The sequence below is a fragment of the Mchenga conophoros genome, linkage group LG12 (assembly GCF_057382185.1).
Source record: "Mchenga conophoros isolate Kocher_MC1m ecotype Shallow Benthic linkage group LG12, M_conophoros_male_GT1.1, whole genome shotgun sequence".
Lineage (NCBI taxonomy): Eukaryota > Metazoa > Chordata > Actinopteri > Cichliformes > Cichlidae > Mchenga > Mchenga conophoros.
In genome coordinates, this window is record NC_140537.1 from 8,901,363 (window position 1) to 8,926,407 (window position 25,045).

The 25,045-nt window shown below is 43.1% G+C and overlaps 1 protein-coding gene across 2 annotated transcripts in view; it reads right to left on the reverse strand.

Moving 5' to 3' along the window:
- LOC146562113 (netrin receptor UNC5D-like) overlaps positions 1 to 25,045 on the reverse strand; it is a 300,501-nt gene that overhangs the window by 122,115 nt on the left and 153,341 nt on the right. For both annotated transcript variants that reach the window (XM_085293595.1, XM_085293593.1), the window contains exons 3-4: positions 19,339 to 19,482; positions 16,251 to 16,354 (exon numbers count right to left, since the gene is read on the reverse strand). In XM_085293595.1, coding sequence (XP_085149721.1) covers positions 16,251 to 16,354; positions 19,339 to 19,482 — 248 coding nt within the window. The remainder of the gene's footprint in view (positions 1 to 16,250; positions 16,355 to 19,338; positions 19,483 to 25,045) is intronic.

Below are 25,045 nucleotides of genomic sequence, written 5' to 3' on the forward strand. Positions count from 1 at the left end.
GTTAAAATAGACATTTTCACAGTGTTAACCACATGCAAACCTCCGTTTTCCATTTAACTAAATTGTCTTGTGGCGACTCAAATTTTACATACTTTACTATAAACATACTACATTTATACAAGTCCTTTATTACATTTATTAAAGGACCCCTATTATGCTTTGCTTCTCTATTCCTGGCTCTTCATGCTGTCAGTGACTGAAGACATCCACAGAACACACAGAAGCCCTGCTATTCATATCCTTTTCTTGCAAGGGGCAGCCTGTCAGAAGAAAGTTGGTTTAAAGGGCAGAAATGCTAAAACAATGGGTCTAAGACAGATAAATAAGATTAATAGACTGCACACTTCCTGTCTTGAGCACTGGCTCGACATGGTGAAGCAACACTTTGTTTGTTTCGAGCATACTGAACCCTCAACGTGCAAATCTTAGTAGCAGATCCTGTATCTGGATTCAGCACCCCTAAAAAAGCCCAGCAATACACATAACTGCTGATCAGCTACATTTTACAAGGCCCACCCTGCCGATTAGCCACAACTAGGCAGTATAACCACTAACGCTAAAGCCATTAGGCAGTCAAAGGATGTGCTATAACCAATTACCAGCAACAGAGAGGAAAACTAATTATGAATTACAAACTTAGTGACGCTTTACTGCTTCTACCCTGGTAAGGGAGCTGCATCGCTGCATTTGCAAATTACATTCATAGCGCAGCAAAATGGGCTGGGCTGATGGATTTATAGGAAGAGCACAGGCAGCCACCCTTTATAATAAACAACACTCAGGCTGGATGCAAATAGGAAACGCCTGTGGGCATGCAAACACTGGGTAAATAGAAATGACACACAGACCTGAGGGATGATGGATTGCAGGTATATATTGACATGAATAAAAATGATAATGAACGTCATAACATAGTAATCATTTCTCTCATTTTGTATTTTTCCGAACTTCTATTTCAACCAGTTGTGCCACTCCAAGTTAGAATGAGAATTTCTCTTTTTTTTACAGTGCGACTGAGGGCCTGCAGATTTTTCTGTATAATTTAACACTGGCCTCTAACACGGGGGGTTTCATCAGAGGTTAAGCGGCCTAGCATCGTTAGATAGATAAGAAAACAGAGAGTAAGAGGAGCAGGGCAGGGGATGGGGTCTAATTTCTCATGATTAAAGTCATCCGTCACTGAAGGGATGACACGAGTCCTGGCACCCTCCCACACCGCACTACATCCATCCCCCCCACCACCACCACCAACAACTTTTTTTATGTATTTATTTCAATTTTACCCTGTGGGGAAATCCGTGACTTGAAAGAGGCAATTAATATGTGGCACGAGCTGGCCCTCCCAGTGTGGGGCCACACTGCACATTAGCTGTCTGTCTGCCACTAACAGCCCTTGGGTACTGATGAAAAGATTCACCAAGCGGAAGAGAAGGGAGGAGAGAGACAGAGACAAAGAGAGGGAGAGAAGGAGGAGGTGATGGGGGAAAAAGATGAAGGGACAAATACAAATTAGGCCAGTGGTTGTGTGGTAGAGGATGTGAGGAATGAATTGCCTAATTGGCACATTTGTTTCACTTAGGATGCGGTCATCAGTGTCAGCCCTGACAGAGGGGTTACCAGGTGGGCCCCCAGCATCAGGACTTCCTTCCTGTGATTTCATTACCCGAATTGCCCCTGAAGGTCACGTCCTCACAGCAGCCAGGTTCCCTTATCTACTTAACTACCCACACACATACACATACACAGCTTATTCTTGATGACATTTCCTGATGATTAGATGCTGAGAAATGTGGGTGTCGAGGGGCAATTAGAGGACAGAAGAGCAATGTAAACGGGTGACACTGTAGCCATCACCAAGACTTATGAGGACAGTGCTGATCAAGTCCTTGCCAGCTGAAGCATTTTTTCCCCTCTGCTCATGTGTCTCATTGCTTGGCTCTAATGGTCATTTGATGTCAAGGTGACTCAGTACAAATGGAGTGCTTCAGTGCCCTAAGGAGGAAAATCTGTCTGCTGAGTCATGCTTAGGTGTCACAATTTTACATGATCTCCTCCCGCCTGTGGGTGACTCTTACCTGCCTGACTGTGGGAAACGGAAGTTTTCCTCTGCTGAGCATCTCATCAGTGCAATTATATAGATTAAGTGTGCCACCGGGCATATCCCTGGTGATCACGTGACACCAGCAAATCAGACTCCTGGCTTCAGGGCTGATCCTCCCAATAGATCTCTCCGTCCACCAATCAGCAGGCCTTGTCATTAAAAGTATGTGTGCATCCACACATACACACAGATACACTTTGAACTCAGCATGACATGCTGTGTTCATCCGAACAGTCAGCCCGACAGCGGCAGGTTCATTCGGAGGGGAGCTATCTGCAGCTCTGTTGTGCTCTCCTGCTCTGGAGGTTAATCAAGAATGATACGTGGAGAACAGAAAGTGGGTCTGCATCGCCCATCCCCTCTCCCCTGTTGCTTCCCAAATGCCACCTCTCCTCCCCTCTGAGCTACAAGGCGCTGCATTACTATTCCACCTCGATCTGTCTTATCTTAACGAAATAAATAGAGGGAGCGCCTGGCTGCGGCCTGGGCCGGGAGGGATGTAATTGCTCGGCTTAATAATGAAGCTCATCATCTGCTCTCTAGGAGCTTTTCTCTGACCTATGAGAAAATAACAGAGGAGTCGGATGTGAAAGTAGAAACAAGTGCAACAGAGGCGGGAGGTGGGATAGAGTTAAATGCTAACTTGTTTTCGGAGCTGCATCGCAATGTCTTTGTGAAGCTCACCAGAGGAGAGCTTGTATCACGGTGCAGGAGCATTTAGTTGATGCTCCTTTGTACTGTGGCCTGTCTACCTGAGCTACTGTAGATCAAGGGGATTCATCCTGGATTAAAGGCTTTCATTCAGGGAAGCTGAAATTGGCTTCCAGTTTGGCTGTTCATTTCACACTTTCTCTAAGAGTAACCTCTCAAAAGAAACTCATTATACAAGGCTCTCATGGACCTCTTTTCTCCCCAAGTTAAAAGATCTACTCTGCATTCACATCTCCTGATATCTGTGAACTACAAGTGGAGAATTGGTCTTGGATCGGGAGCCGTGAAACAAAATTGCAAATAAGTTCCTTCTATGTTCTCTAACCATAGCCAAATTAATTTCAGCTCTCTGAATATGAGATATGAAGGTATTTTGTTGCAAAAAGACCCCATAGAAAGTTACATTTTGATGCTTACATTTATTTTGTCCCACTGAATTCATAAAAAGACACCAACAAAGACTTTACTTTTGATTAAGTCTTAAATGGATGTCTGAGCATTAAAGGCTGAATCTGTTTTCTTTACAAAGAAATGATGTGAAATGGCTGAGAGGGTATAATTATTGATTTAAGACCATTTCAACAAATCTAAACATACAGAAACATACACAATAGCAGCCACGTCAAATGTCTTGTGGGAGAGACCCTACAATAATACAGGGATTTGGTTGGTTTTTTAGAGCATTATATAACTGATGAACATGCTGAACATCTTAGCTAACAGCTGCATTTAGGTGTCTGAACAAGGGCATGTAGCAAATAGAGACTTAATCAAGCTAGTTAGTAATCCCCAATATGTACAACAGTAATTCATTCATTCACTCACTTATCCCTTTTTAAGGGTTGCAGGGGGAGCCTAAGGGGCCTATCCCAACTGTCTTAGCGCGAGAGGCAGGGTACACCCTGGACAGGTCACCAGTACACACAGACAACCATTCGCAATCACATTCACACCTATGGGCAATTTAGAGTTCCCTTTCAGTCGATTCACTCGGTACAACACATAAGTATGGGATATCACGCCCTCGCGTGTCCTGGCTGAAGAAACCTTTAATCACGCCTTTAAGGCAGATGACGTGTGATGACACGTGCACGGCCCCGCCTGCACATATAGCCGCTGTCATCACAGTCATCCCTCAGTTCTTACGCTCTTCACCTCGCTGAGAACACCTCTGCTGAGTTGGGCTAGCTAGCTGCTGCTAGTTAGCTCCGTTGTCTGCCGACTTGAACTTAGCTTAACTGCCCCTGTTGGTGTTAGCCTCCACCGCGCAGTTGGTGTGTAGGCTGCCCGCGGAGCGCTAATTTCAAGTTTTTCCCGTGCAGCGTTTTGCTTTGTGTTTTGGAATGTACTCTAAACCGAAGCGAGCAAAGCAGAAATCTTCTGTTCGCCCCTGCCCTCAGGGATGCAGTTCCTCTTTGCACGACAGCGACCAGCACGATGCCTGCCCTGTCTGCCTGGGGATCGTCCACGCTAGGAGAGCGTTGACGGAGCCCGAAGCCTGTGCGTTATGTCGCCAGCTCCGGCGCTCGACCCTGGAAAGACGGGTGACGTTTGTGGAAAAAGTGCTGGGACGCTCGGCTGTCGCACGGCATGACCCTCTCCTTTCTGAGTCTGGAGCCCCGGCTTCGTCCGAGTCCGAAGACGAGGATTTTCCGGTCTATGTCCCCGCAATTAGCTGGGCTGACCACATGGACTACGTTGACGGATTAGCCGATGACGAGCCGGAACCATGCCCGTCAGCGCTCCTGCATGGTTCCTGCATATGCATGGTTCTCCATAATCGACCACGATGCACCCTTGGGTTTGGACGCGCTAGCGCACCAATGGCCAGACGTGCTCCTGTATGCATTTTCCCCAGTGGAAATGATATCTCCAGTTCTAGAGAGAGTGCGTCGGCATTCCCCCTCTCTCTGATTCTAGTGGCCCCTTGGTGGCCCACAAGGTCGTGGTATGCAGAGATAATCAGCCTGCTAGCAGTGAGTCCTTGGCAGCTTCCTCTCCGCAGGGATCTCCTCTCTCAGGCGGGAGGAGAAGTGTTTCATCCGTGCCCAGATCTGATGCGCCTTCATGCTTACCTGCTGAGAGGTTAAACTTGATTGCTAAGGGTTTGCCACCTAGTGTGATAGCGACAATTCAGAGCGCTAGGGCCTCATCTACTAGAGGCTTGTACGCTTACAAATGGCGAGCCTTCGAGCAATGGTGCCAGGACCATCACATTCTCCCATTTCAGTGCTCTATTGTGGATGTTTTGACATTCCTGCAGGAGCTGCTGGATAAGGGCCTTTCATTTTCAACAATTAAGGTTTATTTAGCAGCTATTATCTGCTTGTCATATTGGCTTTGACCGGGTGACACTAGGTGCACATCCCCTCGCCATACGTTTTCTGAAATGAGTTCGCCGGCTGAGGCCCGTGCTTAAGTCCAGTGTCCCTGCTTGGGACTTGTCTTTGGTGCTGGAGGCCCTTTGTAGCCCCCCTTGAACCCATTGAGTCTGTGGATATGAAATTTCTTTCGTATAAGACTGCATTACTTCTCGCTTTGGCTTTGGCAAAGCGAGTGGGTGACCTTCATGCACTCTCTGTGCATCCCTCCTGCACACAGTTCTCTTCTGATGGCCACAAGGTCGTATTGCATCCAAATGCTGCCTATTTTCCCAAGATCATGCCTGCATCTTATAGCTCAATGGAGTTGAGTTGCTGAGCTTTTGCTCCCCACCTTTTGCATCTGAGGAGCAGAGGATGCAGCATTCTCTTTGTCCAGTGCGTGTGCTACGCACCTACATTGAGCGCACTCAGAATGTGCGTTTATGTGACCAGCTGTTTGTCTGCTTCGCTGATCCAAATAGAGGTAGAGCTCTGTCCAAACGGAGGCTGTCCCACTGGATTATAGAAGCTATCTCACTGGTGGTCTTGCTTTTCCCCACGGAGTGAGAGCTCATTCCACCAGGGGGATGGCAACCTCATGGGCTCTTTTTAAAGGGGTGCCTGTAGCTGATATTTGTGCAGCAGCTAGTTGGGCATCAACGCACACTTTTGTGCGGTTTTATCGGTTGGACGTTACAGCCCCTTCGGTGGCTCATGCTGTCCTTTCTGCTGGGTCTACCACTCACTAAGGATGTGGTGGTCCGATTCCGGTTCGGTGGCTGCTCTGTGGGGCGTGTATATATGTCCCATACTTATGTGTTGTACCGAGTGAATCGACTGAAAGGGAACGAATAGTTATGTCTATAACTTCTGTTCCCTGAAGGAGAGGAACGAGGTACAACACAAGGTGGCCCCACTGAGCGGCTATCGAACTGAGGGATGACTGTGATGACAGCGGCTATATGTGCAGGCGGGGCCGTGCGCGTGTCATCACACGTCATCTGCCTTAAAGGCGTGATTAAAGGTTTCTTCAGCCAGGACACGCGAGGGCGTGATATCCCATACTTATGTGTTGTACCGAGTGAATCGACTGAAAGGGAACAGAAGTTATAGACATAACTATTCGTTTCCAATAAACATGTCCCCACTAACTGCATGTCTATGGACTGTGGGAGGAAGCCAGAGTACCCGGAGAGAACCCACAAAACATGGGGAAAACATGCTCCACACAGAATAATGGTGATGGTGGAATTGAACGCAGGACCTTCTTGCTGTGAGGCAACAGTGCTAACCACAATGCTAATGTACTGCTTTGCTAAAACAGTAATATGCTTAAAAATCAAAGTATCCATGTTTTGGTTATTTCCACCGTTCTTTTTCTTTTTTTCAGTCTTTGAGTGAATATGTTGATCAAAGGGTAATTGATAAGAGGAACCTAAAACAGGCTACAAATGGTCCACATGCAGACTGTTTGGCTGGTTGATTCATTGGTTTGTGTCTTCCTTTTTCCTCGTTCTATTGCAAAAGCACATACCTTATTTGGATGAAAATAATCTTTATTAGTGCAAGTCAATGGAAAACTAAGATATCGTAATATTTACCGCTCTCTATTTGTCACTACAGGCCACCTTTGTAACTCAGCTCAAATATGACAACTTCCATGGAGTTATATTTTTATCACTAGCTTTACACCTAGTGATAACCACTGCCACATCTGAAGGTTTTTGACTCCTCAAATGCAGTGGAAAGTCTGAAAGGTTAGAGCTCATTAAAGGAAACAAACAATAAAAAAATAAAAAAAAGTTTTAAATGTATTCATGGTTAAGGGAATATTCTTAATTGGGGAAAGAAAAGGAACCGTTTTCCTTCTAAGGCCAACATTTAATTTTACCAAACACTACCTGGAGGTATCAGTGTCTCATTATCTGTTTTCTACAATTTCTTAATTAGAAACTTAAACTTGCTGACTTCTCACAAGTTGCTGAGATTTAAAGGATTGTAGTTAACATTATGCATTTGTATGATCATTTATCACATTTCTTTTTACTCAAACAAAAGAGAAAGCATAATTTGTCTATATGGGAATGTTTTTGCATAAAAATAAATATATAAATTCTGTCTTACAGAATTAGATTTGATTTAGACTGAAGTATGGCAATAATAATAACTAGAAAGACTCAGGTGCACACTATATTTCCAAAGAAAGTGATCTAGAGAGGTAAAACTGCGTTGTGTCAGCGGAGCTTCCTGTCTGACTGTTCACAGCCACAACACAAGCTCCCCCAATCAAAAGTTTCAGCAAGCACTGTGTTGTCTAACATGCAAATTTTGAGCCCCAGAGATATAAAACCACTCAGCCTAGATGCAACAACTTTAATCTTCCACTTGACCTACTGCACCTTTTCAATGAGGAACTTAACTGTCTTTGTACAGGTTTTCACAATTAAAAAGGACACTGCTGTATTATGTTTTCATAACTACTTAACTCATTCACTGCCAGGGTTTTTGAGCATTTTTACTCATTTTTGAAGAGCCACAGAAAACTGTGTGTTATGATCACATAAACGCTGAACCTACCAAAATGAAGAACAGACTCTCTTCTTCCATCCAAAAAAAAAAACTTGTTTCTACCATTTTCCATTCTTTAGTAATCAGCTGTAGAAGAGAGGTGGGTTCCACCAAAAATGCCTGTTTTGACCAAAAAAAGGGAGAAAACGAGCTTTTTGTGAAAAATACATTTCAAGCAGTTCACTGACAAGCTGCCCGAGGTTGTATTCTAGCCCCTCCCATTGAAAACGTAATTGACGTCTATAGACGTCAATGGCAGTCAACGTAAGTTTTTCAATGGCAGTGAATGAGTTAACAAAGCCAAACTAATGTCAGGTCAGTGCTTTTCTTCATCATACATAATTATGTATTCATGGTTTTAGAGGGGTTTCTGTACATAAATGAAAGAAACAGAAAAGACAAACAATGCTGACTGTTACAGAGTAGGAGGAATAACTAAACGACAGAAAAGGAGGTGGACTACAGGACATCTGCCATGGCCCCTCCCTCGTGCAAATAAAGATCTCCAGAGTGCAGGAGACCTTCCTGCTCAGTGTCAGACTCCAGCCTAAATAAACTGTTGTAACCACATAATGCAAAATGATTCCACCGCGAGTGACTGGAGACTCATTAGCTCACACTGACATCCTTGCTGACGAGGTTGATTCCCAAACACAGCCTATGCGCCGCACTTCAAACTGCATTCTCGCATCCTATTGGTCCTACCACAGCAGCAGCCATCCTGCAGCTGCAGTCACTGAAACCTCATACTAGCGCACTCACGGACGCCATCTCAATATTTCATGGACAAGGTGCGCTGAAATCGACTGGGCTGAAGATATCTGCCCTGTGCTCCCTACATTATTCACTCCCATCTCTTGTGGCCGGGCTCATTTGTGTTGACAAAGGACTAGATGGGACATTGCGATTCGGTCTGAGCCGCACGGATTCACCTATTTTTATCCACGCCGTGGGTTCTGCAGCACTGAAATGACATCACTCCTCCATTTTCATGTTGAATCATTTAGACAGTGCGGGGCCAGAAGCTGACCTCTGCCTAAATCTGTTTCCTGCACACAGCAGTCACACATATATTGTTCATGCTGATTATTGCAAGTCTACATAAAAATAAGAGGAATGGACATTTGGTGCCAAATGTGTATTTGGTGACATTTGAACACTATTTGCCCTGATGAGTGAGTACTGCAGGTCACTGTGTATGAAACGTGTCCTCCATCTCCCTGGGAGCCTCCATTTAAGTTGGCTCTAACCATGATTTAAATGCTTGAAGCAAAAAATATAATAATAACAACAAAATGCTCTTTAGAGGTAACAGCTGGTGAGTGTTAGCACCACAGTCCAGGATGAGACAACGAACATCCAAGAATACATTGGGAAGATGGCCCCAACTGACCGAGTGCTCAGTGAATACCTCAGGCAGCAGAAACCCAAGAAAGAGGAGGGAGACGAGGAACCATCATGGAAGGACAGGCCCCTGCACGGTATGTACCACCGGCAGATAGAGGAGGTGGCTGATATCCAAAAATCCTACCAGTGGCTGGACAAAGCTGGACTGAAAGACAGCACAGAGGCACTAATCATGGCAGCACAAGAACAAGCTCTGAGCACAAGATCCATTGAGGCTGGGGTCTATCACACCAGGCAAGACCCCAGGTGCAGGCTGTGTAAAGATGCCCCAGAGACAATCCAGCACATAACAGCAGGGTGCAAGATGCTAGCAGGCAAGGCATACATGGAACGCCATAACCAAGTGGCCGGCATAGTGTACAGGAACATCTGTGCCGAATATAACCTTGAAGCCCCGGGGTCAAAATGGGAGATGTCCCCAAGGGTGGTGGAGAATGACCGAGCTAAGATCCTGTGGGACTTCCAGATACAGACGGACAAAATGGTGGTGGCTAACCAACCGGACATAGTGGTGGTAGACAAACAGAAGAAGATGGCCGTAGTGATCGATGTAGCGGTTCCGAATGACAGCAATATCAGGAAGAAGGAGCACGAGAAGCTGGAGAAATACCAAGGGCTCAGAGAAGAGCTCGAGAGGATGTGGAGGGTGAAGGTAACGGTGGTCCCTGTGGTAATCGGAGCACTAGGTGCGGTGACTCCCAAGCTAGGCGAGTGGCTCCAGCAGATCCCGGGAACAACATCGGAGATCTCTGTCCAGAAGAGCGCAGTCCTGGGAACAGCTAAGATACTGCGCAGGACCCTCAAGCTCCCAGGCCTCTGGTAGAGGACCCGAGCTTGAAGGATAAACCGCCCGCAGGGGCGTGCTGGGTGTTTGTTATATATATATATATATATTTATATATATATATATATATATATATATATATATATATATATATATATATATATATATATATACAATCCAGCACATAAGGAGGTACACCAGAGAGATAGAAGGCAGGAGAATAAACCAGCTGTTCTCCACAGAACCAGCAAAGGTGTACTCTCAGTGGCAAGGGAACAATAAGAGAACAGCACCACCAAGGCTGGAGACGGAGCAATACTGGAAGAGCATATGGGAGAAGGATGCAACCCATAACGGCAATGCTCAGTGGCTAGAGGATCTGAGGGCAGACCACAGCGACCTCCCTGAACAGGGTCCAGTAACCATCACAGTGGCAGATATCCAAGAAAGGGTCTCCAGTATGAAAAGTTGGACAGCACCAGGGCCCGACATGGTTCACGCCTACTGGCTGAAGAAGCTGACTGCACTCCACGAGCGTCTGGCAGCACAAATGAACCAGCTGCTAGTTAACGAAAGACACCCGGAATGGCTAACTGAAGGCCGGACGGTCCTGATCCCCAAGGACCCCAAGAAGGGACCTGTCCCCTCCAACTACCGACCAATAACCTGCCTCAGTACTACATGGAAGCTCCTGTCAGGCATCATATCGGCTAAGATGAACAGGCACATGGGTCAATACATGAGCGGGACACAGAAAGGAATTGGCAAGAATACCAGAGGTGCAAAACACCAGCTACTGGTAGACAGAACAATCAGCCGAGACTGCAAGACCAGACTGACCAACCTGTGCACTGCCTGGATTGATTACAAGAAGGCCTATGACTCAATGCCCCACGGCTGGATACTGGAATGCCTAGAATTGTACAAGATCAATGGGACCCTAAGAGCCTTCATCAGGAACTCAATGGGGATGTGGCGTACAACACTAGAGGCCAACTCCAAGCCCATAGCACAAGTTACCATCAAGTGCGGGATCTACCAAGGAGATGCTCTGTCCCCACTGCTGTTCTGCATAGGCCTGAACCCCCTCAGTGAGATCATTAACAAGACTGGCTACGGATACCGACTACGGAACGGAGCAGTTGTCAGCCACCTCCTGTACATGGATGACATCAAGCTGTATGCCAAGAGTGAACGAGACATCGATTCACTGATCCACACTACCAGGCTATACAGCAATGACATTGGAATGTCGTTCGGACTGGAGAAGTGTAGTCGGATGGTAACAAAGAGAGGGAAGGTAGTCAGAACTGAGGGGATTGAACTACCAGAAGGCAACATTGCAGACATAGAGGACAGTTACAAGTACCTGGGGATCCCGCAGGCAAATGGGAACCATGAAGAGGCCGCTAGAAAGGCTGCAACCACCAAGTACCTGCAGAGGGTCAGGCAAGTCCTGAGGAGTCAGCTGAATGGTAAGAACAAGATCCGGGCCATCAACACATACGCCCTGCCCGTGATCAGGTACCCTGCTGGGGTAATAAGCTGGCCAAAGGAGGAGATAGAAGCCACTGACATAAAGACAAGAAAGCTCCTGACCATGCATGGAGGGTTTCACCCCAAGTCCAGCACCCTGAGGCTGTACGCTAAGCGGAAGGAAGGGGGCCGGGGACTGGTGAGTGTCAGCACCACAGTCCAGGATGAGACAAGGAACATCCAAGAATACATTGGGAAGATGGCCCCAACTGACCGAATGCTCAGTGAATACCTCAGGCAGCAGAAACCCAAGAAAGAGGAGGGAGACGAGGAACCATCATGGAAGGACAGGCCCCTGCACGGTATGTACCACCGGCAGATAGAGGAGGTGGCTGATATCCAGAAATCCTACCAGTGGCTGGACAAAGCTGGACTGAAAGACAGCACAGAGGCACTAATCATGGCAGCACAAGAACAAGCTCTGAGTACAAGATCCATAGAGGCTGGGGTCTATCACACCAGGCAAGACCCCAGGTGCAGGCTGTGTAAAGATGCCCCAGAGACTATCCAGCACATAACAGCAGGGTGCAAGATGCTAGCAGGCAAGGCATACATGGAACGCCATAACCAAGTGGCCGGCATAGTGTACAGGAACATCTGTGCCGAGTATAACCTAGAAGTCCCGAGGTCAAAATGGGAGATGCCCCCAAGGGTGGTGGAGAATGACCGAGCTAAGATCCTGTGGGACTTCCAGATACAGACGGACAAAATGGTGGTGGCTAACCAACCGGACATAGTGGTGGTAGACAAACAGAAGAAGACAGCCGTAGTGATCGATGTAGCGGTTCCCAATGACAGCAATATCAGGAAGAAGGAACACGAGAAGCTGGAGAAATACCAAGGGCTCAGAGAAGAGCTCGAGAGGATGTGGAGGGTGAAGGTAACGGTGGTCCCCGTGGTAATCGGAGCACTAGGTGCGGTGACTCCCAAGCTAGGCGAGTGGCTCCAGCAGATCCCGGGAACAACATCGGAGATCTCTGTCCAGAAGAGCGCAGTCCTGGGAACAGCTAAGATACTGCGCAGGACCCTCAAGCTCCCAGGCCTCTGGTAGAGGACCCGAGCTTGAAGGATAAACCGCCCGCAGGGGCGTGCTGGGTGTTTTTTTATACATTGGGTGAATGTGCAGTAGTAGCAGCAAGCAGGTGAATTCTGTACATTAATATGAATAGACATCTGACTATTTTACAGGATAGACAATATAAACATATTTAAAATTAAAGGAATTGAAATGTACATTGTGCGTTGGTTTAGTGTCTGGAAGAGTCCTGTCTCAGTCAATTATAGATGATGTGAGAGGGCAGGTGTGTGTGTTTAGGGCCCGGATGGCTTGGGGATAGAAGCTCCTCTTGAGTCTCTCTGTCCTTGCCCGGATGATGCGGAACCTTCTACCAGATTGCAGAAGTTGGAACAGTTTGTTGCCAGGATGGGACGGGTCCTTCAGTATCTGCGCTGCTCTAGTCCGGCATCTCCTGGTGTAGGTGTCCTGAAGCGGGGGGAGAGCAATCCTGCAGCAGCGTTCTGCTGTACGGATCACTCTCTGGAGAGCTTTTTGGTCCTTCACACAGCTGTTCCCAAACCACCATGTCATGTTCTGTGTGAGGATGCTCTCCACAGCGCCTGTATAGAAAATCCTGAGGATCTTTGGAGAGACCCTGAACTTCCTCAGTTGTCGTAGGTGATACAGGCGCTGCCTAGCCTTTTTGGTCTGGACCTGAATATGGGCAGCCCATGTCAGGTCTGAGGAGATGTGGACACCAAGATACTTGAAGGACTGCACCCTCTCCACTGGAGCTCCATTGATGATAATGGGCTTGTAGTCTCTGTGCTGACTCCTTCTGAAGTCCACCACCAGCTCCTTGGTCTTGCTGACGTTCAGCTGGAGGTGGTTGTCCTGGCACCATGATGCCAGATTCTTCACTTCATCCATGTAGGCCGTCTCATCGTTGTTGGAGATGGCACCCAACACCACTGTGTCGTCAGCAAACTTCACAATGGTGTTGGAGCCATGGGTGGCCACACAGTCTGAAGTGTAGAGGGAGTAGAGCAATGGCGAGAGGACACATCCCTGAGGTGCTCCTGTGTTGATGGTGATGCTGTTGGAGAAGCACCTGCCCACCCTCACCACCTGAGTTCTGCCAGTGAGGAAGTCCAACACCCATGCACACAGATGGCTGTTAAGTCCCAGATCCCTCAGCTTTGTGAACAGTCTGCAGGGCACTATTGTGTTAAACGCTGAACTGTAATCAACAAACAGCATTCGCACATAGTTACCCTGTTTCTTGTCCACATGGCTGAGAGTGGTGTGTAGGACGTGGGCGATGGCATCCTCTGTGGATCTTAGAGTAGCTCTGCTTGATACACAGTTCAAATAATCCTTTTTTATGATATACTGACACTTGGTGCAGTTCCCCTATTCATCCTCACCTTAAAACAAGCCTTTTCAACTCCATCCCAACTTCTTTTAAGGCAACTTTGTTCAGATTGGTTGCCCCTCATAAACAGAAGGTTCAGAAGAAAGAGTATGGGTGCGACTGTTGTGCTCGCATCTAGAGCACACCTGAGGTGACTATATCAGGGAAATCTGCTCTTACTGACATCATAAAGAGCCAAGATTAGAAAAAACATGTTCAGAGATGGAGCTCACTGGTATAACGGAACATATGACAAAAAATCCAAGAGAGCATATAGGTGTCCTTTAAAAACTTTATAACAATATTGTCTGACTGTTATCTGACCTAGACCTGATCCTGAGCTTCACCTGACTTGTTATCAGGGTCATCAAGTAACAGACATTAAAAGACAAACATCCAGTTACAGTTAAACCCTTATAATTAAGTGTTAGCAAAAAGATGACAGGGACTTGCACCATCTATCTAAATGTTCACATGCTCTTACTTTTACTGGCCACATTTATGTATACAAAGTCAGAAACTCAGAAAACAACAGAAATATGTTCTCAAATAACAATTTAATAATATGATGTATAAAATGCTAGAAAATAAAAGATTAAACAAATATAGTCTACTAGGTTATTGACTTTTATTGCAGTAATCAGCTTTAACCTGTCCAAAAAATGGAGGTTTCTGAAGACATGAATTTACTCCTTTACTCAAACATTGTAGCCAGAACACTGTATCATATACTGACAGATCTTAGAGGACCTGGAAACTTGTCAGCTGAAGCTGAGGACCACAAAACAGAACATGGTGGAAAAATATATGGGTCACAACAATAACTACTATGACTGATGGGCTGATTATTAAGCCAAGGCCTTGTATCTGTGATAAAAGCACCTGCTTAGAATAAAAAAAAGGTCTAACTAAATAAGTGGTTATGGTTTTGGTGGACATTTGGTGGAAACAAAACTGTAATTACACCACACCTACATAGCAAGGATCTGATGGCAGTCAGTGTGCTATCTAATTATAGCATAAATACAGATAATCAAATCTTATCAGAACACCTACGCGGTCGTGATGTGCTCTTGAGCTTAAACTCATAAAAAGTAATTAGCAGATATATATGTTTCACTTTGATTACTGTGTCAAGAAAGTTTAACGTGATGAAGAAATGCATAAGACATAAAGCCAAGTTGTTGCTGTGACCGCGTCTTGAGATTTTTTGCTGTCAGTAAAACATGTTGATAATCTGCATGCTGAAGTAAATGTAACAAATAATGTGGATCAGGAGTTTGTAATATGGATGAAATCCAATCTTTAGGAAACCTGAGGACATTCAACAACACAGGTAGATCACATATGATTAATTTTTCAAAGTTATGAAAAAAGATGATATACAGGTATGATATGAACTTACCCTTGAAAACCTGAATGTGTTCTTGGCCCTACTGGCAATTGCTCAGCTTTAGAAGGGATAAATGCTGTATGAGACTTACGTCCGCTAGAAACCAAACTATGTCGTTATTCATGACAAAGAAAGACAACACAGTTGGTACCAATATGACAGTTTTGTTTGAGAAAGACTCGAGCTATATGGAAAAGAAAGATTTACTTTTGTCTCTTGGAGTATGGTGCATATGTCTTCTTATGATTTACTAATGAAAGCTGCGGAAGATCAGAGGTCGCGATCATATCAAAGCCATAACTAATGAAGTTTCTCATGGTAATTGTAATATATGAGCCTCCCCAGGAACAGACTTTGAGGGAGAAAATGGGACACGATGTGCATGTAAATAAACTCAGCCCAGATAACAGACAAGTGAAAAATATCCACTGTTCTTTGTAAATAATTTCTTAGGTGCAGTGGTGCAATCCCTATCCTGAATATCCATATAGTAACCGCAAGGCACAATCAACCCTTTTATGAGCACGCAGTAGAAGCTGACAGATCAAACAATAGAACCCAGGAGGACAGGGAGCAACATCCCACTTCTGCATTTGAAGCCAGATGTTTCTGGTTTGCATGGCTAAGAGAACATGTGAAAGGCTGATGTGTAGATCTTATTGACAACATTGTGGATAGAGGTTTGGATTAAAAGCTATATTGTGAATCCTCTTCATCAGGAGGTGTCTAGCTGACTTTGAAGCCAGTGCCTTTGTGTCCAAATATTTATGTGCACTTATCACTAGTTTCTAAACACAACTATATCAATCTCTTAAAGGTCAGGGAAAGCGGAGCTGAAGGTAGAATCGACTTTCTGAGTGGCACAGAGCTACTCTCACAGAATAAGTATCCGCTCTGATGCGTATGTTTTCTGCTCAGTGGGAGTATAAGCTTCTTCTCTTTTGGGACAGGCGGAGCTGAGGAGCAGCGGACTTACCTCTGCAGCGGGCACTCCCTCCGGAGGACGACAGTGCAGAACGATCATCCCATTGATTGGGACCTCCTTCCCCTGGGGGTCCTGCTCAAAGTTTTTCCTCAGGTCTGTATGGGGAGATAAGAGGCTGCTGTCAGGTGTCAAGTGTCACGGTCAGCCTGGCCTCAATTCCCTTTAGCAGCTAACACGCAGGCTTGCCCCTCTGCACACCACGACCTTCAAAATCCAATGTAGCCTGTATACGATAGAGAGGATCCAATGGCCCTGTGCTGGGTAATCTGTTAACAAGGTGGTTTGAAGGATATGCTGGATGGATGAAGTGAGCAGGATTGCTATGATCATCCTGGGCACTCATGTGCATACAATAGTGACAGATCCTATTCGGCCCATTTTCCAAACTGCCTTTGATAGCTTATTGCGCTGCAGCTATTCACTGAAAACCAGTTAAAACATAAAGCAGGAATGTGCCTTTGAAATTTTCACTTCAGTTATGAATGGGTTTTTATGAACCCTTGGGATCACAAGAGGTTGCTTGCATGTAAAAGATCCACATACAGGAGGGAAGGTGTTGAGCCTGCAGTCAAAACCTCAGTTCAGCTGGCAGCTACACTCAGTGTAAAATGACTGCAAACACAGTGACACCCAAATCTCAGTAGATAAAGAGCTCGACAGTTACTGTCATTCACCAAACATATGCTTTTTTCTCTCAAAGGACAAAAGAAATATGTTGCTTTCTTACTGTATTTAATTTATTTTGACTTTCGCTTGGCTTACAAATTCTGTAACCTCTAACTAGAGGTTACTGACATGCAGCAGTATTGGTCTCAGACAGGAGTGGTTGAAAGTAGCTGATTGTGTCTAACTTGAGAGCATTTTGTTGGGAATTGATTATTTCATTGCTAAAAAATCAAATTCAAGATAAAATCAGCTTGTTGCGCTCGCACAGTTTGGTCCAAGGAGAGGGCTCTGTTGTCTGTACACTCCGCTCTCTTTGGGGACAGACACTGTAAATCATTTGCCAGATAGTTTTGTTAATTTGTTATATGGCATTATTTAAATACAACTGGTCGCTACAACTTTGAAGTTGGAGTGTGCAACATTTTCTTCAGAGACTGCTTTAGATAAAGTAAGCAAATGGACCAAAGGTTAAAAAAACTTGAATAAAACATGAGACACACAAATATTTTGTTTTAACATGGTCATGTTATTATAATGCTGTATTAACTAGTATTTTTTTAAAAATATATAGACCCTTGGAGTACATGCCTGCATAAATAAATCAATGTCAGAGTCACTTTACATACAGCAAACTTTGACCTGAGTTGGGCCAGACTGGTGAAACTCTCCTTTAACTACACAGTGAATCTCTGAAATGTCTTACTATAAGATAAGGAAGTACATTTTCAGCAGAACCTCTCAGTATTTCTGTGTTTCTATGCTTTTTAACCAGTGTTAACAAAAAAATAGATCACTTTTGATTGAAGGTTATAATTTTGTTTGCTAACATAATGGGCCACTAAGCTAGCATCCTCTTTCTTTGAAAAAGGAGCCCTTATTACCCACAGAGCAATTCAGCTACTACTGTTCTAATTAGTCTCAAAAACCAGGACAAAGCAGAGTGTGGTTTGTCAGTTTCTCAGTGAAGCCCACTCCTTGTTTGTCCCTTTTCATTTACAAATACCAACATTAAAAGCACTCAGCTTGAAGCTTCATAACTTGGACTGTGAGTGCCATTATGCTTGTTCTGAATACAGCCCACGATTCCATCAGAAGTTCACGTTATCCTGGCATTACCTCTACCAGCATAGCAGTGTCAAGTAGACATGAACCTTGCCAAATACATGTCTTTTTCACTCCACACCTTCAGATTTGAGCTCTAAAAATTGAAAACAGTATTGGTTGCTGGACACCAGTAGCTGTAAATAAAAAAAGCGTCCCATTTGGTTAGACAATATTATTTTGTGGGAATTAATTATTCATTTGATAAAAAGTTTTTGCTGCCATGGTCACAGATTTTGGTCCAATGAAACAGGGTTGTTGTCCTTTGTTGGGAACAGATGCTGTAAATCATATGTCAGAGAGGTCTGAGTGGTCATTTGATGTCATTATAAAGCTATCACACAGACCTATGTGGGGAAAAATCACTTTTCCAGTACCCGAGAGCTAGTCATACTATAATTCAATGTGCTTGAGGATTTTATGTCATCTCTCTTTTATCCGTTGATCTATTAGTGACAAAGAAACAGCTGGATGTCTGTGCAGGTTCAAGCCTTTACATTTCTCAGCTGAACTTGTGCAGTGTAGTTTGTATATTTGTAAACTTTGTTTTAGTCCATGGGTCTTACATGCAGCTCATTACAAGAACCATTTAAAGAGTTCTCCATTGATTTAGCTTTACATATCTTTTTGCCTACAATACCCAGAAACCCTGGGTACCACTGGCAGTTTGCTCAGAGGTTTCATTGTGTCAAGGTAGTAGCAGCTAATATATCCTTATCCTCTAGCCTCAAGCAGAGATGAGCCCCAGTAAATCCCCTTTCTTCTAACTCCACAACCCCAGATTATTTTTCATTTTCAATCTTGCAGTCTTCTCCCACAAACAATGCTGACACAAGTATCATCGCATTTATCAAACTTCACATGGCTCCCTTTGGAGACAGAAAAGCCTTTATGCCCCTTTTCCACATATGCACTAGCACTCCCCAGCACACACTTTGATGTGTAAATTGGAGGAGATGCCCTCAAAATAAAAGTATAAATCATATTTATGGACCAAATGTGGTGACATCTATAGCATCATGAAGTACCCTGCAGTATAGGAAAAGGACTGATTTTGAGATAAAATGGAAGAGTCATATATGCATGATTGGTTATCATCTATAGTTCTTTTGTGTTTAATGAACATCTTCTCTAAAATATGTTGTATGTTTATTCAATCATTTCATTCAATCTTGCAATCAAGATTGCAAGCCAACACTAAAGTCACAAGTTTGCTGTTAAAACTTTGAGTCTTTATACCATTTCTCTTTTACATAAACTTGAAAATTCATGCCCTAAATTTTCACATCTTAGGGGAGAGTTGCAAACTCACAAGCGATGCGAACAGTAGCCTTTCGACTCTTGGATGTGCCCAAGTGGCTCCAGGCAACACAGAGACACCAGTAGTCCTCGGGGCCATGGAAATCTTCCACCTGCTGGCGTGACACGTTGATCATCACTTCACGCACCTTCAGTCCTGGATCAACAGAGAAGGTAAGAGAGTTAGCAACTCCGTGTGCCTATGTGTAGTGTTGCACACCTTAGATTAGATTAGATTCAATTAGAGTTTTGCTACCCTGCATTTGGGACCACTGAAAAACACCTAAAGTGCTGTGCTGAATCAAGTTAAGTTTAATTATTTTCTAAAATTATTAAGACGTTTCTGCCAGTTGTTTGAATCTGTGGCATTTGTTACAAGAAGATGTGCCATATGTGCAATATATTTGTTACTTCTAACATGACATAAATCTAAAACAAAGGAACAGCTCAGGGAGTCACTGTACTATTAATAAGACCATAATGTGAACAGGTAAAACTGGACTTGATCCTTTTATGCACTGTACAGTTCCAAAAGCAAATACTTTTTCAGTTGCACTTCCTTGATCTACAAATTGTTGCAATTTATGTTGCAGGGAACTTGAAAGTATTTTTAGTGAATTCAGAAAAAATTCAAAATAAATATAAATAATAAATATTCAGTGACCAATAACTGCCCTTCGTTCCCTTCAATAACTGTGCCTTATTATCCCTAATAAGGCACTTAGATCTTCCAATCAAATGCTCCTGACGCAACCGAGGTCTCGTCTGAAGTCCAGAGGTGATCGGGCCTTTGCTGTCATAGCTCCCAGACTCTGGAATAACCTCCCTCCTTATATTCGTTCCTCCGAGTCCATCCAGTCTTTTAAATTGCGTCTTAAAACTTATTATTTTACTCTGGCTTTTGATCCAAACTAGTATGTTATTTCATGGCTAGTTTTTGTTTCAAACAATTGTCATATTGTTTTCTGCCCTCCTTTTAACTGTTTCTTTTTTTTATTCTGTCTTATGCTATTGCTCTGACCGACTGTGAAGCACTTTGGTCAACTTTGTTGTATTTTATGTGCTATAGAAATACCTTTTGATACTTTTTTTATTTTTATTTTACCACAATCCTTCCATCCATGAAGTCTCTTCTTCTTTTTCTGAATTAGTAAGCACAGCTTTCCATGCTGTTCAAAGAGCAGTATTCTCTAACTGTTTCTTTCAGATTTGGAAATGTCCTGGAAGGTGTAGTAAAAAAGAAGCCAAGTCAGTCATCTTTGATGTCCTTTCTGGCTGGCTGCGCATTTTTAGTCCTTAAATACATAAGCTTAAGTTTAACCTCCAGTTCATGGACTGGGAATGGGAAATGATAAGAATTTAGAGATTCCAATTGCATTATCTGTATTGCTTATCAATTTGATTAATTATCAATTCTTATTGGGTTCCCACTGGTGCAACTATGAGAGTCACCACCATCTCCAAGCAGCATATCAAATACATTACATTCATGCAAATTAATTAGATGCTGTGTGGTCAAATCTCACACACTAACACAAATTCCTGTCCTAATGAGGACACACATATGATCTTTCTCTCAGTATTTAGGTAGGAACATAAAGCCAACAACACACACCGAAAGATAAAAACCAGCACAAAGAGACTTCAAAGTGATCTCAACAGTCATTCTGCTGTAGAACTGTGAACAGGTAGAAACAGAGGCTGCAGCCTGACTGCTCATCCATTAGTTTCCTGTTGTGCTTCAGGGTCTGGTTGCTGGGGTGGGGTCAGCATTCACTCAGATTTAATGTCACTATGAGATCTTGGCTAACTTAGCATTAGCATGTTGTCTGTACAGGTGCTTGTAAAAAGTCGAAGTTGACTTAGCAGTATAATGTAGTTGTTTCTGTCCTGAATGCAGTTTGCACTTTACCATCGTCCTCTCTTCCTTTTCTGCAATAAAAATAAAACATCCATATCCATGCTGTAGAATGTGCAACTATTTTTCTCCTCCAGCATACAAACTGAAATCAGCTGATTGTGTCAGTGCAAGTAAGTGGGATAAACTGGATCAGGAACAAAGACGACTAACAATTCCACGGAAGTAGACTACTGGGAACTGGTTCTCTACAAAAACTGGTTCTTGATTCCTGTACTACCACTTAAGGAAAAAATCTAACTGGCAGCAGGTATAGAAGTTGATCTCTAATACAATCCAAAAAGTTCCATATCGATCGATCGATCGATCGATATTGCGGGAAATATAATTATTACATATTTCACATATAAAGCACTGCTGCACTTTGATTGTAAGACTGACATTCAACATGTAGTGAATGAAATAGTTTTTTTTTTCAAATTAAGTCAAATATAGATGAAAAAGATGAGCACATACTTGAATAAGTGTAGCATACTTATAGCAAGATATTAGATGAGAGGAAGAAGCAGAAGAACAGAGACAACTTTTGTGTGTGTACGTGAGAGAAGGGAGTGGGTGAGAGAATAAAAAGTCAGAAGAAATTGATTTAAAAACAAACAACTTTATTCAGTCTCACAGATATCGAAAGCCTCCAATGACAAGGACAGTCACTGAGTGCAAATGAAGCTGGTGTGCAATATTTCAAGTAAGTGCTTCAAAGTACAGACGTAGCACTAAAGAACAACAGAGCTAGACATAGCAAAATGGATCGGACAGGATTGCCTCTTCGAACGATTTAAGATGAAGACTTTGTTCTAGTGATGGAGAACGTACATAGGAGACTGACTGTTCCAAGGCAAAAAAATTGATAGGCAAACATCATGAAGATACAAAACAATTTTAAAAGACTGCAACTGGAGAGCCCTATTGGTATTGACTTCTGGAAATAAAATAAAACACTGACAGCTTCACTTTTTACAAAGTAGCGCAGGCTACTTTTTATAAACCCAAACACACACTTGAATAAGTAGCCTGTAATCAGTTGGCAAAAATGGCTGTTCATAAACAACAAAAGATGAAAAATGAATAGTAAATACATATTTATTGTTCTTGTAAGCTACATATTTTATGTTTAAAGCCAAGTAATCAGTTACAAGTACCATCGTAATACCTGTTTGATGAACACTTGATCACAGACACACACGCTCCACTAATTATTGCTGCATAGACACTGATAATCCTGGTCCCATAGGGAGTTTATATAGCAAGTTTTATCCAGATTGATTAACACATCTTGGAGGAGTTATAGAGTCTTTACTTTACCATATAAAGTGCTTTTAGGCAAGTGTCGTCGTGTAAATAAGACTGCAATTAAACTGAATTGAAGTGAACTTCAACTTCACAATATAAATCATTCAACTACTCTACTTCCTGGTTTTAGCTGTTTTAGGGGATCTCACTTGAGGACAGCTTAATAAAGAAACTGTGACTGGTCCACAGTGTTATTGTTTTCTTTTGTCACTCTTGAGGGAGAGCTAATTTTTAAGTCCACTCTCGAATTACACTGTAGACTAGCAAATAGTATTTTAACTTTATTTTTGTATTAAATAATTAGAAATTTTTAACTAATCAACATAGATCAATGCGTTATTTAGAATTACTGATGCTGCATCAATTATTTAAATACTTTTTTCATAAATACAGGTATCTGGTGACCATGTAATTTTTCTTTTCATGCAGTAATGACATTGATACCTTTGCAGTATGTTTAATTCACTAATACCAGAATCAGAATGTCTTTACTGCCAATTAGAGATTTAGAAAAAAAAAATCCAAATTAGTTTTCTCCTTCAATTACTAATGCCAACAAAATTATTAATGCAAGTGTTTAACTTTCTGTAATCAGCATAAAAGTGTTGTGTTAGAGTTCCACTTCGGCTGGAAAGAATGCAGAATATGCGAGCTTCAATAAACAACGCTCATCTAATTGTTAGTCTTCTTTTAAAAATGTAGTGCGATATTCTTACTTCTTTATATTATATTGTTTAATTTCATTTTAAGATAAATATTGTGGGATCTGTGTCTGCACTACTGGTGAAACTTCAATACAACATAACTGGACTGTCCTCACTCAGAAAACGGCATGATACAAGATGTTATCATGATCTATAGCTACGTTTTAAAGTTAAGGAATCTCTGACATGCAAACACATGTAAAATGTCAGTCCTCTGGGATCTTAGAGAAAGGAGCTTTTCTTAAATCGAATCAATTAGAAGTGAGAATAATTGCAAAACCAGAGATAAAGTAAAATTTCAAACTGGTCCCACTCAAAGGGAAACTCTTGGTTCCTTTTTAGGTGGACTTGCACTATTCATAACACCAGGTTAATTTACTCTAGGAGTACATAATGTATTTGGAGATTATAGAGACATGCATACATAATGCATGAGACTTCACCTAAACCCTTTAGATTTTAATCCAATGAATCAGAAATGAAAGATGGGCTGCAAAGTGACCCACAGACGTGCAGCAATTGTGGGCGGGCTAACACAAGGTTAAATAGTGTGCCCTGTGTGGCTTCATAGAAATGTATCAGCTAAACTATCAGCTGATGTGGGCTGGCACTGAGATCAGTTGATCTGCTGGGATTGCAGCAGAGCTTGACTTTGGGGCCTGCCTGAACTTGTGGGTCAACTGGCATTGCCTTTCCTACATCCATTCTGATGCCCAAAATGAACCTTCAGAACTTGGGTTTTGATATGATTTCATGAGAGTACCAGTATTAGCAGTGTTCATGTGGGTCAGGTCTAAATGAAGCATTTATAGGCTGGAAATAGGCCTCTGTTTAGGTCATGTGCTAAGCTGCAGTTAAAAGGGAAAGCCCTGTATGCTAAATAAGCATCTTTAAGAATCTGTAATCGATATCTCGATATGTCTAAAGGCTTGTGTCAGTGATCAATGGGTTTTACGGGATTAGTTATGCACAAGTTCTTAGGAAGGACTGACACACTTCCTAAATCAGTGCTTTCTGCTTCTCTATGCTAGCATCACTAAGGAAATTGGCAGAAACACAGAGCCCCGGGCAACCATGCAGTATGTTTCTAGTTCTGAATGGAAAGCTAAATCATCTATAGAAGAATTAGCATTAATAATCTGAACTACACGTAACGATGTATAGAGGCTTCCTGTGCAAGTGACACCACGATAATATACTACATTATATAACACAAAAACCCAATGTGACCACAGCAAACTGCACAATGCTCTTATTATTTTGAATGCATAAAAGAATGTGAGGAAAAAAAAATCCAGTCTATTTGAAAATCCTCTTAGGCAACAAGCTGCAAGCCCCCAGTTGTTTGCCATCCTCTCATATGGCTTCAAATGGGTATACAGCACCCATATTTAATGTGAGTCATCGGCTTAGGGCCTGTCACATGTGTTTTCTCAGAGCCTTTTGGAGCCTCCGGGACTTATACCCACCACTGGATTAAAGAGCCAAATATGCAATGTGCTGGGAACTGCAAGAGACCAAAAGCCTGCCCTGACTCTTATGCCTCCAATCTCTCTGATGAATTACATTTTAATCTGACATGCTCTTACTAAAGTCAAACAGCTTCATACTGAGGCTGCACAGCTTGCGACGCACTGAGCAGACTTCTGAATGAATACCAATCAAACCCGAATGAATGGCATTGGGGCAACGGCGATGACTCCATGCTGGTGTTTGGGGTAAAATTAAGAAATGGAGAACATTTCATGGTGGGTGGTCTCCACTTTGCTGGATACAAATGACAACAACAACAGAAAAAGTGATCTTCT